This window comes from Caretta caretta, chromosome 1, assembly GCF_965140235.1.
Source record: "Caretta caretta isolate rCarCar2 chromosome 1, rCarCar1.hap1, whole genome shotgun sequence".
Lineage (NCBI taxonomy): Eukaryota > Metazoa > Chordata > Testudines > Cheloniidae > Caretta > Caretta caretta.
The window spans coordinates 119699848-119718133 of NC_134206.1; the positions used below are offsets into that span (position 1 = coordinate 119699848).

The window sequence follows — 18286 nt, forward strand, 5'->3', positions numbered from 1 at the left end:
TAATGCTGCTGAAAAGAAGGAAAATTGAAGCCTTTGAGATGTGGTGCTTGCGTCTTTCCTGGACGGAAAAGAAGATGGATGCTTATGTTAGAAATATTATTAGAGAGACGCAACCTCTGCTCTTAGAAATCCATGGGCACAAACTAATGTACTTTGGTCACATCAGGCATAGAAATGGAAATAACTTCACAAAAGTTACCATGGAAAGAATGGTGGGGGGTCATCAAAGTAGGGGATGGCCAGCGAGCAACTGATAGGTGGTGTGCAGCAGTTTACTGGGAAGTCAGCTATTGAGTGTGCAAAGTGATCAATGGATCAAGAAGGTTTCCAAAAATTCTGCTATGATTTCACCAGTATTCAGACATGGATAAATGGACTTTATTTACTTTAAAGAAGCTATTTGGATACTAAAATCAAGATAATAAAAATGATACATGAAGAGAAACAACAATCTAGCAATCCATGGATCTGAGTAATGGTATTGTGTTGTGATGAAATATGCATTTCTTTATACTTGAAAGAAATTATCATTATTATTTGCTTATTATGACCCTGATCCTGAAAACACTTACGCACGTTTTACTTTACTACCATCATGAGTCTTCTTCAGTGATGTCGTCAATCCAGAGATTGTCAGCCACCGCTATCCATCTTTTGCAATCATGATGGACCATCATGAGTAGCCCCATTTATTTCAGCGTGACTACTCAAGATAGTAAAGTTAAGCATATGTATAAGTGTTTGTAGGCTCAGTGCCTGTGTGGACAGTATAAGATTTAGGATGGTCTTAACTGTTCATTTCCTTGCTGTGAAGTGCTTGGGTTATGTAAAGTATGTGATATTTGTTATCAATTAGCAATCTTGAACTATTTTTAAGGAAGGTTTTGAGAGTTGGAATGTATTTTACACGTTTGATAGTGAAGATAATGATGGAATCTTCTGTTGTCAGTTCGACAGATGAGCTACAGTCACATATTGTGGGTCCTGAGATAAGACCAAAGACCAATTCCGGACCTGCAGCTCTGTCCACGGGTGCCACAGGTGAAAACAGTTGCAGATGAATTGTGCACTGCTTTTAGCTTTGTGCCTTGCACGTCTCTCCTTGATTGCGGCAGTCTGTGAGCTATCAAAGTCTTTCTCTCCAATGTGGCAGAGCGGCCGCCATCAGATCTTGTCATGCTCTAAGAGCTCCCAGGTGTTAGGGTGAATATCGCAAGATTGGAGGTTGGCCTTAAGAGTGTTTTAGTAACATTTTCTTGATCTGACCCCCAAACAAGTTCCAGTCTGCAGTTCTCCGTAGAAAATGGCCTTTGATATTCTACTGTCAGACATACGGACCACATGACTGCACCATCTCATCTGTGCTTTCCCTATAAAAGCTTCAATGCCTGTGATGTTGCAGCTCCCAAGGACCACTGTGTTAGGAACCGTATCTTGCCATTCAACTCCCATTATCTGCCATAGACATCGTAGGTGGAATAGGTCCAAGTGTTTTATATGGCATTGATAAGTAGTCCATGTATCGCAGCCATGAAGAAATGTGGTGATGACCATGGTGCAATAAACATCTATTTTTGTTTGCAGTCGGACAGCATATTCATTCCAGGGATGATGCTGAAGTTTTCCAAAGGCATGGCTGACTGCACCAATGTGTTTCATAATGTCATCATCAATTATTGTGTCTTGTGAAACAACACTGCCTGAGTAGCAAAATTTGCCAGTGACCTTGAGTGGTATATCATCAATGGACCCAACTGGAGTAGTGGCAGTACTTTCCAGTCGAGGCTGGACCGTGACCTCTGTCTTTGTTTAGGCTGATCGTTAAGCCAAAACCTTTTGCTGCACATACAAAGCAGTCCCCAAGCAACTGAATATCCCTGAAATTGTGAGCCAATAGCACGGTCATCAGTGAACAGTAATTCACAATGATTGTCTGCCTAACTTTTGTCTTCATACACAGGCAATGCAAATTCAAGACACCTCCATCCATATGGTACTGCATACAAATGCCACAATCAATGTCTCTGAATGCATCTATTAGAACAGCTGCAAACATGATGCTGAATAATGTCAGAGCAAGAACACAGCCTTCTTTTGCTCCATTTGTGACAATGAAAGGAGCTGAGAGGCAGCCTTGGTCAAGGACACAAATCTGCATTCCTGCATGAAAAGATTTAATAATGTGGATGAACCTATTAGGGCACCCAAACTAGTCCACAGGCCATCTCTATTCAGAGCCAAAGGCCGTAGTAAGATCAACAAAAATTACGTATGGGTCTTGATTCTGCTCCCAACATTTCTCCTGAACTTTCCGGAGTGCAAAGATCTTGTCTGAAGTACCATGCCCAGGGGAGAGGCCACCTTGGCTTTCAGGCAGTATCTTCTCTGCAAATTGATCAATTAGCTGGTTTAGGTGAGTATTTTTCCTGCAGTGGCAAGGAGCGAGATGCCACAATGGTTATTGCAAGAGGCCTGATTGCCTTTCCTTTTGTACAGGTGAATGATACATCTTTAAATTCCTGTGGCACAGCCTCCTGTTCCCAAAACTTTAGGTAGAGACCAGTGGGCTTCCTGATCAGCTCATGGCCCCACACTTGAAGATCTCTGCGGGAATAGCATCTGGACCCACTGCTGTGCCATGTGACATTTGCTTGACAGCCCTAAGCAGCACACAACAACTATGTTAAAAGAACATTATTAAGGTTGCCAAGTCCAGCACTCAAGAGATAGAAAATGCCAGAATTCAGGTTGCTTTTGTAATCTAATTCAGCCCACTTGTGTTTATGCATTATGATGCAATCTTTAGTGACAAGATCACATACTATTTTTTCCATATGACCCCTGCCGCATTCAGTAGCCAGGATGGACAGCACTCACTTAATGAGCAGCTGTTCGATATTTGTTTTATCCTTATTGTTCAGTGTGTGGGCTGATGCCCCATTTACTGCACATTATTCAAACCCTGTTCTGAAGACTGAATTATTAATTTTCTCATGGGCTTTCACAAACATTAATTTATTTTCACATCACCTCTGTGAGATGACCGGATATTATTATCCCCATTATACAGATAGAAGACGGAGGCACAAAGAGATCAAGGTCTAAAGTATCGTCTCATTTAGGATGCCCAATTTGAGATACCTATGATATGATTTTTCAGACCATGTAGTCTTATGCAGCACTTTATATGTTCAAAGCACTGCTCTCATTGAGTTCACCAGGAGCTGTGAGTGCTCAGCACTTCTGAATGTCAGACCCGTGGGTCTCAAGTAAGGCATCCAGAAAATGAGGAACACACAATTAGTGATCATCTGTGAAAAATTTGGTTTAAGTGACTTGCCCAGCATTATACAGGGATTCTGTAGCAGAGGCAGGGATAGAATCCAGTTCTCCAGGCAGCAGTCACCTTACCCATGAAACCATCCTTTCTCTTCCTGCAAGCCCCTGCCTCATTCATGACAACCTTCCAGATTCTGCAACATAATAAAGCAGGGGTCCATATACAAATAGTCTCCTTTACTACACAATCCTGATTCATACCCAGAGCATGTCCAACCTATGCACTAAATGAGGCTGGGATTCTGTGGAAAAAATAGTATGTGATTATGAAAAAACTGTATCTTAATGCATAAGCCCAAGGGGGCCAAATTAAGGTTGCCCAGGCAACCTTAATTCTGGCATTTCTTAACTTTTGAATGCTTGCATATATGTATTACTATTATATATATATAAAAATAATGATACCTGTCTGCAGCTGCTTAGAAATTTGGAACATTAGAAGTAGTCCTGGCAAGTATGGATTAGTGGGCAGATGAGACAGTCAGATATTAAAAATGAATATTCTATAACGCATGGTTGCAGAAATTAAGGAAATGTATCACATTTTCAGCACTGCTGCATGGATATTTCATAAAACATCTTTCATTCTAACCTGAGAGAGAATTTGCTTGTGTCCAAATATGATCTGAAAGTTTTCATCTGACCTCTTTACTTTCTTCCTTATTTATTTATTTTCATTTCTCTGTTTGCTTTCTCTGTTTAGTACCTGTGTCTGTTTTGAAGATCAAAACTGCACTAATTTGGGAAGCAGTTTATATAAGCCATAAAAACAAATTTTATTAATTTTTTTCTTTGAATTATTAACTTCTGAAGAACGAGAACAGCCATAAATGCTATTGTTTTCACAGGGAGCAATCTGGAAATACAAAATGCATGTTTCCATTTTAAGTATATTTTCTTTGCAAAAATGTTTGCAAATCAGGTTTGAAATAAGGGATAAAATAACTTGAAAATGTTTTGCACTTCAAAAATAGTAAAATATATTCTTATTCTTATTTGTAGACCACGCAATGCAGATCACTTTATGCAAGAAGCTAAACGGAAGAAGCATAAAGCAGATGCAATGGTGAGAACATTTTCTTTCCAGTTATGTTGTTCTGTATTATTTGTGTAATGGAACTTCTTCATCAGTGTAACACAGCTAGGGTAATTATAAAATCTATTATCAGGATGGCTGGGCTTGTTAAATTAAGAAGTGTTTATACAATCAAGCATTCATAGCCCAATAAACTATGACTTAAACAAATAACAACTTACAGGGATCAACTCTTGGATAAATGAAAAATTCCATTTATTCCTTTGCTTTAATGAGTAGCTATAGTAATAGACCCAGATTTTGAAAGGTATTTCGGAGTTGTGACTCTCAGTGTTGCATCATCTAGCTGGTTTAGGAACCTAAATCTCATTGTCAAAGGGATTTAGGCACTTAGGAGCCTAAAACCCACTGACTGTCAATAGTACCTAAATACCTTTTGAAAATGAGATTTAGGCTCCTAAATCAGTTGGGCATTGCAACGCTGAGCTCCACAGCACATAAATACCTTTTAAAATCTGGGCGGCAGTGACTCTATGAGATTTCCAAAATGTCTTTTTTTTTCTGGAGAGCTAGCTGGCTAGCCACTGGCTTGATATACCGTAACTGTGCTCAGTGGATCAGTCCAAAGCCCATAGAAGCCAAAGGAAAGACTCCCACTGATCTCAAAGGACTCGGGACAAAGCCTCACTGCTCCAAGGCGAAAAGACTCCTGTTTTCATTACAGATACTTCCTGCCAAAATAATATCAACACACAGATAATCATTTCTCTATCGGGCCTCTAGGTAACTCCTGACACAACTGACCATGGCAATAACAAATTCCTGACCCAGGCTTTGGTTGCTCTAATGGGGCAGCCAAGGTTTCCCTATAACAAAGCGGTGACTGAGGCTGTATGTGGAACTGAGGCACTCCTCCCCTTCCCGAGGTGTGCCACAGAGAACAGGGGAAGGGACATGCTGGGGATGGGACAGAGCACGCAGCACGCTGACAGATCTTCAGCTAGCACCGCAGTCCCTTCGGCTGCTCTGAGAGGGGCATGTTGCCTCTGCTGCCCATGTTCAGGGGAGCAGAAATGTGACTGGGAGTCCACCTGCCTCAGCTGTGCTGAGCCTAAAATGCCCAAAGAAGTAGGAGCAGGCCTCTAATGTAGGATCCCAAGAAAATAGTATGTCAGGCAAAGTTGTGCTCTGGACCAGAGTTTATTAGTGTGCTTTTCCATGGTTTATTCAGGTTTATATTGTTTTAAAGTGACTCAAGTCAGAAAATCTTGTAGAGAACTGTAAATGGTGCATTTCTTTGAGAAAAAATGGAGAAATTATTGACTATACTAAGGAGCTTTTTAGCTCGAGAAAAAGGGTGTTCCAGTGGTTAAGACACTAACCTTTGACTAACCTGGGACTTTGGAGCTGCAGGTTCAACTCCTGGCTCCATCACAAGTTTCTTGAACGACCTTGGGAAAGGTTTTTGAGGAACAGCCGTGTTAGTCTGTATTCGCAAAAAGAAAAGGAGTACTTGTGGCACCGTAGAGACTAACCAATTTATCTGAGCATGAGCTTTCGTGAGCTACAGCTCACTTCATCAGATGCATACCGTGGAAACTGCAGCAGACTTTATATATACACAGAGAATATGAAACAATACCTCCTCCCACCCCACTGTCCTGCTGGTAATAGCTTATCTAAAGTGATCAACAGGTGGGCCATTTCCAGCACAAATCCAGGTTTTCTCACCCTCCACCCCCCCACACACAAATTCACTCTCCTGCTGGTGCTAGCCCATCCAAAGTGACAACTCTTTACATAATCAAGTCGGGCTATTTCCTGCATAAATCCAGGTTTTCTTACATCCTCCCCACCCCCATACACACACAAACTCACTCTCCTGCTGGTAATAGCTCATCTAAACTGACCACTCTCCAAGTTTAAATCCAAGTTAAACCAGAACATCTGGGGGGGGGGGGGGTAGGAAAAAACAAGAGGAAACAGGCTACCTTGCATAATGACTTAGCCACTCCCAGTCTCTATTGAAGCCTAAATTAATAGTATCCAATTTGCAAATGAATTCCAATTCAGCAGTTTCTCGCTGGAGTCTGGATTTGAAGTTTTTTTGTTTTAAGATAGCGACCTTCATGTCTGTGATTGCGTGACCAGAGAGATTGAACTGTTCTCCGACTGGTTTATGAATGTTATAATTCTTGACATCTGATTTGTGTCCATTTATTCTTTTACGTAGAGACTGTCCAGTTTGACCAATGTACATGGCAGAGGGGCATTGCTGGCACATGATGGCATATATCACATTGGTGGATGTGCAGGTGAACGAGCCTCTGATAGTGTGGCTGATGTTATTAGGCCCTGTGATGGTGTCCCCTGAATAGATATGTGGGCACAATTGGCAACGGGCTTTGTTGCAAGGATAAGTTCCTGGGTTAGTGGTTCTGTTGTGTGGTATGTGGTTGTTGGTGCGTATGAGAGTTGTCACTTTGGATGGGCTAGCACCAGCAGGAGAGTGAATTTGTGTGGGGGGGTGGAGGGTGAGAAAACCTGGATTTGTGCTGGAAATGGCCCACCTGTTGATCACTTTAGATAAGCTATTACCAGCAGGACAGTGGGGTGGGAGGAGGTATTGTTTCATATTCTCTGTGTATATATAAAGTCTGCTGCAGTTTCCACGGTATGCATCTGATGAAGTGAGCTGTAGCTCACGAAAGCTCATGCTCAAATAAATTGGTTAGTCTCTAAGGTGCCACAAGTACTCCTTGACCTTGGGAAAGTCACTTTGTTTCTCTGTGCTTCGGTTCCCCGGCTCTGTTCCGTTCAGCTGTGCAATGGGGATAATAGCATTTCCCTACCTCACAGGGGTGTCATGAAGGTCAGAATATTAAAAAGATTGTGAAGTGCTCAGATACTACAGCAGTGGGGCTATATAAGTACCTAAGAGAGATTGGAGCCAATGTACCATTCCAAAGCCTAATACCTTAGAAAGGAATAAGATCAACTAGTCTTTCACTTTGTGCAATAGATTTCAACTAGATGAGTTGAATATACTAATGGCTCTCTACAACCTTTTTTCCACCTGGATTCTGATGGAAGAGAAGAGGGGTCAGGGCAGAGAGGTAGATTTAGGATTCGCCCATGTCGAGGTGGTAGTTGAAATCATGGGAGCCAGCAGAGGGTGTCTAGAGAGAAAGAAAGGGGGGGACTGAAGACACAAACTCCAAAGAATAACAACAGAGAAGAGGAATTGGGCATTTGAGGAGCCACTGAAGGAGAGTCTGCAGGAGCAGTCATATAAAGAGGAGGAAAACGTGGAAAGCACAATCACGCAAGCCGAAAGAGGGCAGAAAGTCAGGAGGAGAGAGTGATTGACTGTGCTGAAGGCGGCAGTAGATAAAGAGTAATGAGAATACAGATGAACCCTTTAGTGGGAGAAAGTCAATAGTGACCTGGATCGGGCAACAGAGAGGGCAGAAGCCAGACCAGAGTATATGTAGGAAAAAGTCAGTGAGGAGGAAGCTAAAGAAGGATTTCAGATGAGATCATTGCTGTTGAATAACCCCGCAGAACTTTTAAAGGTACTGAACCTGGTTCTGATTTCACACTAGTATGAGACCAGAATCTGGCTGACAGTTATTTTCTAGAACCCTAGACTATTATATTCCCTATAGACTCCTTGATTATTTTCTTCTGACAAGAACTTGGAAAGTTTCAGGATGCATAGGCCACGATTTTCAGAACTGGGTGCCTACAGGAGGTACCATCCTTATTTAGGTTCTTGGTCATGGCCTTTATTTTTCCAAGTTACAGAGTAATCATTACCTTTCTTGACTTAAAGCCAATGTGGCTGATAAACGACCTACTGACTGGGTTATTATACTTTTCTAATATTTATATCTTGTTTTTTTTTCTCTTCGTCACTAATCCTCCTGCTTCTATGCTGAATTCTCTGTAGAGGTTGCCTTTCCTTTCTTCTATTTTGGACCTTTCTGATTTTGTCCATCTTTCTCCTGTAATGGAGCAGTCCCTCAATGATTATTATTTGATAGTGTTTCACCAGGAACCTTGTTTGTATTCTCCTCCCATATTTGTTATCTTTAAAATTTCTTTAAAATGAATAAAAATATCATTGTGGCAATGTCCGTCTCTCATTTTAGGGTTTTATACTGCTACCCATCACTGTGGCTTCTGAGAGCCTTCCACAGAAAAACAATAGCTATAGTGAAGGCCCCAGAATACCTCATAGGCTACATCTACACTGTGACCTGGGGGGCGATTCTCAGCTCATGAAGATATACTTGTCCTAGCTCTCATCTTAGCTAGCACACTAAAAATAGTAGGGTAGTATGCTTGGCGGTGTCATGGAGAGTGGTAGCAGTGGCATGTGCTAGTGTAACTCACACACCTTCTGGGTGTGGTGTTGTGTCCCATCTAGTGGCACCGAGAGCACTTAGAGAGAGATATAAAATTAGTCTGCTCTACAGCCTTAGCTAAGCCAGGTGGCTTTTAGCTCATGCAGTAGAGCAGGGGTTCTGAAACTGGGGGTCGGGACCCCTCATGGTGTCGCAAGGTTATTACATGGGCGATCTCGATCTGTCAGCCTCCACCCCAAACCCCGCTTTGCCTCCAGCATTTATAATGGTGTTAAATATATAAAAAAGTGTTTTTAATGTATAAGGGGGGTCACACTCAGAGGCTTCCTGTGTGAAAGGGTCACCAGTACAAAAGTCTGAGGACCCCTGCAGTAGAGACTCATGCACTAAGCTCCAAAGGCCCCAGGTTCGACCCCGCTCACCGACAACCGGGGTCTGTCGGCATTATAGGTGGGGGCTCATCCGGGATTTCAACTGGGAAGTCTCTGAAGCTCAGGATGCACTTCCTCAGCTAGGGGAAGTATGTAACCCAACACCTCCTGGGCATGGTGTTCTGTCCCATCTAGTGGCACGGAGACCACTTTGAGAGAGAGAGAGATTAATGAGTCTGCTCTACAGCCTTGGCTGACAGCCAGTTGGCTTTTAGCTCATGCGGTAGAGGCTCATGCACTAAGCGCCAGAGGTCCCCAGTTTGATCGTGCCGACCGGGGTCTGTCAGCACTACACTAGCGGCCCTGAGTACATACCCACAAGGTTCAGGCAGGTTTGTATTCAGGGCAGTTAGCATGGTGCCGTCATGGCTGCTGCCCATACTACCACAGCTACACTACTGTTTTTAGCATGCTAGCTCAGATGAGAGCTAGCACAGGTAAGTCTATGCGAGCTGAGAATCACATCCCTCGCTTATCGTGTAGATGTAGCCATAGTGTAGGCGAAGCCATCGTGTTAGGCAGTTGGAATAAGCCTGAATCCAAAGTCTGCACATCTAAAGCTTGTGCAAACATATCTAAAACCCTTTAGTCTAGAAATTAGGTAGGAATTCTTACAAGTACAGGCTATCTCGTAAACTCTCTGGTGTTTCCTAGTGCTGAATGGGTTGGAAGGACCTGAAGGACAGCTTTTCTTGCAATCTTTTGATAGATCTCCTTTTGAATCTTGACAGAAACCAGCTAGTGCAAATGTATGCAAAATCTGGACAAGAAAAGGAGCTAAGAATAACTTCATACGTTAAAACCTCAGAGCTTTGATCCAGGTCTAGTTTGTATTTTGGGCAAAAGTTCATCCTCATAATGATTTTTTAAATCTTACCCTCCTTAATTATTTTCCTCTAGCTCTCTGCCAAGAACTCAAAAAAATGTCCAACCATTTGCTCCTTATTTCTCTTAGTTACAGGCTAGTCATTACCTTTCTTTGTTTAGCATTGAAAGATTGTATTTACATCCAAGCATGATAAGTGATATGCCTATTGGGTTGTTATATTTTTCTTTGTTTCTTTTTTCTCCTTTTGCTGCTGCTTTTGTTATTTTATCCAAACCAGTTTGCTCAACCTCCGTCATAAATTCCCTTGGCATTAGCTTTCTTCGTTGTTGTGGTGTTTGCTTCCTCACAGCCATATTTGTAAGTCTTTTAGAATTTGAAGGGATGTTTTGTGTCAGCTGGCATCAACCTTACCTATGTGTAACTTGTTTTGCTACAATTTGTAACCATAGTTTGGTGACTCCAATATTTCTCTGTGACCTTATTTTATCTGCCAGGTGGAGAAATTTGGAAAGGCGCTGAATTACGCTGAAGCAGCATTATCATTTATTGAATGTGGAAATGCTATGGAACAAGGCCCCATGGAATCTAAATCCCCTTATACAATGTATTCAGAAACAGTTGAACTTATCAGGTAAGCTTGTATGGAACAACAGCACTGTTTGGATATATTTTCCATCAGGAGGAGAACATACCTGAATGCCTTTAAACATGGGTAGAAATTACAGATGGAAATATTTAAAACAAAAACAAAAACAAACAAACTACAACAGTCAATATTCATCATTTGGGGAACTCAGTGCCTAAGGAGGTTGATAATGTGATTATGGAATTTCCACCATTTGGCCATCAGTTCTAATCCAACCCAGATTGGTAGTGGCTGAAGATCAATACAATCCCATTGCTGTTGTTTGGTCTATGTGAAATATGTTGGTAATCGCAATCCAGTTCCTGCTGGACAAGCATGCACACCACAACCCTCTTCCCCTATTAAAGCTGACATCAACAGGCTTCCTTATCAACAGTCTCAGCTAAAAAAGGCAAAGATTGAATCATCACGGAGTCTGAGCTATTCTCTCATCCAAAGAGTGGTCCATCCAGAACAGAATTAAGGCACGTTGGCAAAGAAAATTTGCACTGCCAGTGACCACATTATACCTGTTCTGCAGATAGAGAATTTAATTCCCCAGGGCAGTCAGCCAAGCAGCTTTCACCAGCACTAAATTCACTTTCAAAGTTTAATATTTTTAAAAATCATAGTTCTGCAAAACTTTTAAAACAAGTGTTTTCTTCCAGATTTCTCTGCTGATCTGACCATATTCTCATTTGTGTAAACAATTCTACTGTATTGTGGTCCCAGTTTGGGCTCACTTCTTATGCTTTTTAGTTGCAGTAAAGCCAGCTCAGCCAGCTGACTCTGACACGAAGGAATGACATAAGATAAAATACCTTTTGCTCACCACTATAAAGCTCTCTATACTTATTCCCACCCCCTTTGACCTGCACCATCACAAGCAGCATAGTTGCCCTTCTTTGTCTGCTTTGTCTTCTCTAATTACAGTATATTTACGGTCCTGACTCTGGCCCTGAATTTTGCTTAGAGCTCCATCTATGCATGTAGCTAGGATTTCATAGTTATAAAGTAAATTGTTTATGAGCTGCCTGCTAGGTATAGTCCAAAAAAGTAACTGGTTTATCAGGACAAGTGTTTATTGAAATAAGGTGTGGATTATCATGCACACAATGCATTTGCACTGATGTCAGAATTAGAGTTTGATTACAAAGATGAAATACAATCAGCTAATTACGGGGAACATGTATTCTTCTGGAAGCAAGCCCAGAGGTATTGTATGTTGCACTAATCTTGTCCATTGCTCAGGTGCTAAACCAGAAGTTGAGATTTCCAGGAATTGATTTGGCTGGTTAGCACATACATTCTTGAAATAGCAATGCTACTACTGTAGATCTTTGAAGAATTTGAACAATGTCATAGGACCAAAATAGCAGTGAGCCACATGCTGCCCTCTGCTACTCAGTGCTTGGAGGAGCAAAACTGGAGAGACAAGCCCAAAATTTGCTGTGTGAGGAGAGCACTGGCTCCATGATACGTTCTCTTCTGCCCTCAAATTCTGTGGAAGCCTTTTTGCATGAACTCTGCAAAATAGGGGTTCCACAGGGCTGGAGAATATTTTGGGAGGACTACACAAGGCAAACCAAGGAGCAATAACTCTCCAAAGCCGGATCCCCTTAATATTGTATGGATTTCCAAGGGAGTTACTGCTGGCTGAAGAGAATTAATTAGGCTGGGAGGGAGAGAGAGCTAATGGCAGAATGGCTCGAAAGCATGAACTGAAGAGCACAAAATGTATCTGTGATAACTGAAAGAATAAACGTAATGGGGCAGGTCCTCAACGGGTGTAAATCGGGACAGCTCCATGAGGATGTGACCCAACAGTAAGGTGGTCTCCTGTTAACACACACTGGCCTTAATGCCGGCTTTTCCCCTTTTTTTAAGGTATGCTGTGAGACTAAAAACCCACACAGGACCTAATGCCACTCCAGAGGACAAACAGCTAGCAGCATTATGGTTAGTACATCAATATTTACTCAAAGACTTCTTTGATGCAGTGAGTCAGTCCTTGAAAATCAAATGCTTAGTGCAGTCAGATAGAGGACTTTGGTTTTGTGTTGTCTGTTGACAGAGAGAGAATATTTCCTGATCCAAGAAGATCTAGACCAGTGTCACATGTTTTTCCTTGTATTACTGCCTGGTCTGCGTTCTGTTTCTGTAAATAAGCAATTCAGATTTATTGGCTGTGACAGGTCAGCTATGGCACGTCAGCGTAATTAATTTTTAAGTGCCTGATGGTCTGTATTTTTATGACTGATGTACTTTCCTTGTAACAGCGTCTCAGTAATTTCTTCTGTGTATAACATTTTAGGTTCAATCATCATAAATTATACTCATATTGTCTGAAGGGTTAGTATGTTGATAATTAAACAATTTGGATGAACTCTTTGAATGACTATTCCCAGATATATGCATTTAACTTAGATTCTGTAAAAAGTTGCTGAACAGTAATAATAATGTTATTTAAATTAAATTTAAATTTTAACAACTATATAGTTAACATGTACAATATCTATTACATGGTTATGGATTCTTAGTAAATGGGTTTTACAACAGTTTATCTATTCTTAACATCTATAAAAATCCAAATTAAATGTGTATTTAGAATCTATAAATTAAGCAATCTTAATTTATCATTTTATGTAAAAAAGAAAGACTATTTAGTGATCTATTTTTAATTAACTATATGTCCTTTGTCACTGCTTTAATGCACAATTGGGTGCACAAGTAAGATTAACAATAATTGTTTTAAAAATGCTTAAATGGGAAAACGACTAAAAATTGCTTTTAAAAATAGCTGACCATGTCTATTTCTGGGGCTTGTAAAGTGTTTTCCAGAACGGACCTAGCATTTTAGTCTGTGGAATTTAATTCAGATTCATAAAGCCACTGCATCTGTTTAAGCAGAAAGGTCACAGCAAGGGAAAGTAGGCAGAGCACTCCTTCAGCACTGCATAGCAACCCTAACTCATTGTCTGCCACGTAGCAGATGAGTTGACATCATTTGCATACGTACTGTAACCTATGAAGGTGGCAGAGTGAGAATTATGAGGACTGTAAGTCCATTGTATCCTCTGGCTCTGTACAATGCAAACTGGGCATACTGCCACACAACTAGTTTATCTGATTCTGATCTCCTAAGAAAAGACTGTCCTCTAGTGGTAAAAGAGGAAATTTCAAACTTTCAAGGTTGCAGATCTAAAAAAAGAAAACACTATGAAAGTGAATTACAACAACCCTGGCTGAGATTTGCAACAGTGGCTAGTGATTTTGAGTGCTTTGATTTGATTTTTGGCTGCACAATGAAGCTTAATTAGGTGAGATTATCAGAGGGTGAGAAGACAGCACTTTCGAAATTCAGGATGCTCTAAGGTATCTCAAAGTGGGCATCCAAAACACCAATAACCTTTGAAAATCTTGGCCTCTGTGACCAAATGAAAACAAGTGTCACTGATTTTTGTTGTGTTACATACTGTTGAGCAATCCCCCATCTTGTGAATACACAAAAACCTGATGGAGAAGATCAAGCATTTTGTATGTATTATTTATTTATCAGTTATTGTTGTTATGTGTGTTACGTGGAATCCCTGCAAAATGGAGGATTGTGGAATCCCCATTATTGGAGGTTTTTAAGACCGGGTTAGACAAGCATTTGACAGGGATGGTCTAGGTGCACTCAGTCCTGCTTCAGTGCAAGGGGCTGGACTAGATGACCTCTTAAGGTGTCTTCCAGCTCTACATTTCTATGACTGTATAATTATTGTTAATTACTATTATTGCTTATTTATTTATATGGTATTATAAAGGTGCACGGTGCTCTACAGAAACCGTTGAGACAATGGGCCAGATCCTCCCCTGTGCTTCCCGTTTGTTCTAGTTATTGCTGCTTAGCATGTGCTTTGTACAGGAATCCTCAGGCAGAAGAGAGTATTCTTAGCAGCTTTTATATTACCTCAGGAAAGGCGTGTGACTAGGGAAATGTAGACATGTTAGGGGCATCCTTGTTCCCTGGCAGTTTCCAGCTATTTGAAGAGTCCGTCCTTTGAGGTCATAGTCATCTAACATGAATAAGCCTGAGACAGCTCTTATCTTCTCCATTGACTAGTCTATTCCTGGGTCATATGTCCCCAAGATTAGGTGCCACCTTTGTGCTTTAAAGGTGCTGTAACACATTTTACATGTTGTCTCCTTTCTGTTTCTTCTAGTTATCGCTGTTTGGCACTTCTGTACTGGAGAATGTTCCGACTCAAAAGAGACCACGCTGTAAAGTATTCAAAAGCACTTATTGATTATTTCAAGGTACTTTCATACTATATTACATTTTCAAATTGCTAATAATGATATGAGATACTGCATCTTTTCCAAAAGAGTAGCCCTGTTGGACCCAATCCTACTCCCACTGGAGTTTTGTCACAGGCCTCAGTGGAAGCCGTTAATTTCCAGGTTGTTATTCTATATTCACAAAAGCACATGTATTCAGCATACACAACTTACAACTTACTGAAGGAAGAGCAACTCACCCTGCCATGAAACTGACACATGCAGCCCATTCTCTTTTTTCTTGATTGTCCAGTGTGATTCATGGTGCTCTGCAACGAATAAGTTTCACAGTATTCACAATCAGAATCCACTTCAGGATGCACCACAAGGTAGATTTCGTATGGGTTCGGGACTTTGAGCTCGCTCCATATTTGGAATAACTTGTAGGATTCCTATTTATGGACATCAGCGTATAAGAAAAGGCAAAGGGATAAATTCTTCCCTAAGGTATTGGGCTGGAGTCCACATTGGCTTCAGTGGGAGGTGCATGCAAGTATATCTGTGGTCAGAATATATACCTGCCACCAACTTGGCACACCTGTGCTTGCCTCCACTTCCTATCTTGTTTTCCCCAGATATTCCCTTCAATTCGCCACTCTCTCATAATGCAGTGCACTATTTTATTTTTAGTATGACAGGAAGTCATTAGATTTTTAAAATGTTCCCTAAAGTGACAATATTTGATTGGAAACCATCTGGAAATCAAAACATTCCAGATGGATCTATAACAGAGTAGGTCAAATATTTGGCCTACAAACATAATCTTTGTATTTCTCTGAAAAAAAAAATTGGTGGCTGCTTCTACCCTTCAATTTGTTTTTATATCCTGAGATATAAAATCAGAGAGCAGTGAGGGTACAAATGCTCTGCAGTCCCGATTCTCTTTGGGTACCCTAGGTAGTCATTTGGTTTGGGGTATTTTAGTATGTTTTTTATTTTGGGGAGGAGAGGGCAGGGGTTGTCCCGTCCTGTACATAAAATGGAAAAAACTCCCCAGCACAAATATTTTGTTAATGATGAACTTTAAGTAGAGGCACAAATTTTCATGACCAAATTATAAACCCATGAAAATAGGCAGGAAAGGTGACAAATCTTTTACTATGAAATTGAAATAGATGTCCTCAAAATTGGATCTAAACTCTGAGGAATATTTAATTAAACTTGTGTTTGTCTAATAATCATCTTTAGTCTATTGGTAAGAAATCTATAAATATTGTAACACTGTACTTCTCCTACCAATTCAAATAACACATAGTAAAAATTGGAAATTCAGTCTCACAACCATGTGAAATGTCTCTTAACAGAAGAAAGAAAGCTTTCTACAGAAAACAAAGGTGATATTTATTTTTTATTATAGTAACATAAGCATCCTACAAGAAAAGCTTGGGGTTTTTTGCAGGGCTTCTGCTGGTATAATAATTCTGCAGATTCTCATTAGAAAGCAAAGTAAAAAATGAAAAATTGCTCATTTGTCATCCTTTCAGTGGAAAACAAGCCAATTCTAGACTTCTTTCATATATTTGTACCTAAAACCTTTCAAAATCATTTAACATGACATGCTGACTGCATTAAAAAACTCTCAGATGTATTGTCAAATAAGAAAATAGATCAGAATTTGTCACACACATTTTTGGTGTAAATTTGGTATCTTTTTCTTTTAGAAAAGAAAAATTATTTAAATCTTCTTTTAAACTTTTTATTTCCATTTTCAAAAAATTAATAAAGCAGAGAATTTTAAGAAGCCACAGACATTTGGGAGTTAAAAATTTTTGAGAAAATAAGAGATTCAGTTCGGGTCATGAAAGCAGAACAAAGCCCACAGGCGAATCAGTGGCGATGGAGAAGATGCCGTAAGTTAGACTCAATTACACTTTCTGAGAGCAATTTCCCTCATCATACTGGTGTCTAACAGAGTCTAAACTAAGTAGGGCAGAGACTATTTTAATTTAAGTTGTAAGTGTCTCCCACCTTCTTCCTGCTCTTAGACTCCCTTACACATCAGCAGGATGGACATAAGTAGCTTTGAGAGATCTTGCTGCATCTAAATGAATGTCTGAAACCAAGGCAAGGACAGTCAGGTCTGGGGGTTGGAGCCAAGAGTCAGAACCAGAATCAGGAGTCAAGAGCAGTGTTGTAACAAGGTAAGAGCAGGGTGGGAGCAGGACTGGGGACAAGACTGGGGTAAGGCTAGGACTGGAGCAGGCTGAGGCCTGTGGAGTCTGTCACCACTGTCAGGCAAAGAAGAGTTCCAAGCTATGAAGCTATTGTTTCTCCTGTGAGGCTTATATACCCACTCTGAGAGTCACAAGACCAGCTCCTGGTTTGTGGATTGACTGGAGCCTAACACAGGAATGACTCATCCCCGCATATGGCTTAATCAGGCTCTAGTTCAGGGAAGACTTATCACCTCACACTGAATGTAAGGGAGTCTCCCTGACATCACCGTCTGTACCGTCTCTGAATTTGGCCTAATTGATTTATGGCATCATAAGACCTGCATACACCTTTCATATTTATCACTGCTACTTTTTGCACCCCATCTTTACATTCTCTTTGTCGACGTTCATTTCGCAGTCCTGTTTAAATTACAGGTTTGTAAATGGGGTTTTTTGTTCGTTCTACAGAATTCATCAAAAGCTGCCCAGGCTCCATCTCCATGGGGTGCCAGTGGAAAGTAAGTTCACTCATCGCACAGAAACTATGTCTGAATAGCAGTGAGAAATGGCGTTTGCTATGTTCTGTTATTTTCATGTTTGTTCATGTCACCTTTACATATATATATGTACAGTTATATATATCAATGTTCTGTTACAGGAGCACAGGAACTCCATCCCCCATGTCTCCTAGCCCTTCTCCCGTCAGCTCTGTAGGATCCCAGGGGAGCACCGGTGCCCCTTCCCCCTCTTCCACTATCAGCATTCCACAGCGTATTCATCAGATGGCAGCCAATCACGTCAGTGTCACCAACAGCATCCTGCACAGCTATGACTACTGGGAGATGGCTGACAATCTAGCCAAGGAAAATAGAGGTGCATAACGTAACACATGTCCTTTAAAAACATGCCAATAAGACAATATATTGACCTACTATGACAGTGGTCCTACTGGAAGATCTTACCTTCTGGATTACAGAGGTGTATTCTTTTAGCCTATTCATGGTCTGTCCCAAAAGGTAACAAAAACAGTTTTGTCAGCATTCCCACTCAGAAGAGGTCAAATATCGCTAATTTCTCCTTTATTTGACTGTCCAACTCTCACCCTTTTCCAGGAACTGACTCACAGACATCTGGTAGTCAAACAGGAATTAAATTGATCTTTTGAGTTCATTTAATT

The 18286-nt window shown here is 40.8% G+C and overlaps 1 protein-coding gene across 3 annotated transcripts in view; it reads left to right on the plus strand.

Annotated features, from left to right (window-relative positions):
- Positions 1-18286, plus strand: part of AFF3 (ALF transcription elongation factor 3) — a 488013-nt gene that overhangs the window by 456581 nt on the left and 13146 nt on the right. For all 3 annotated transcript variants that reach the window (XM_048857937.2, XM_048857946.2, XM_048857957.2), the window contains 6 exons: positions 4342-4405; positions 10500-10636; positions 12518-12589; positions 14839-14932; positions 17578-17627; positions 17768-17982. In XM_048857937.2, the coding sequence (XP_048713894.2) occupies positions 4342-4405; positions 10500-10636; positions 12518-12589; positions 14839-14932; positions 17578-17627; positions 17768-17982 (632 nt within the window). The remainder of the gene's footprint in view (positions 1-4341; positions 4406-10499; positions 10637-12517; positions 12590-14838; positions 14933-17577; positions 17628-17767; positions 17983-18286) is intronic.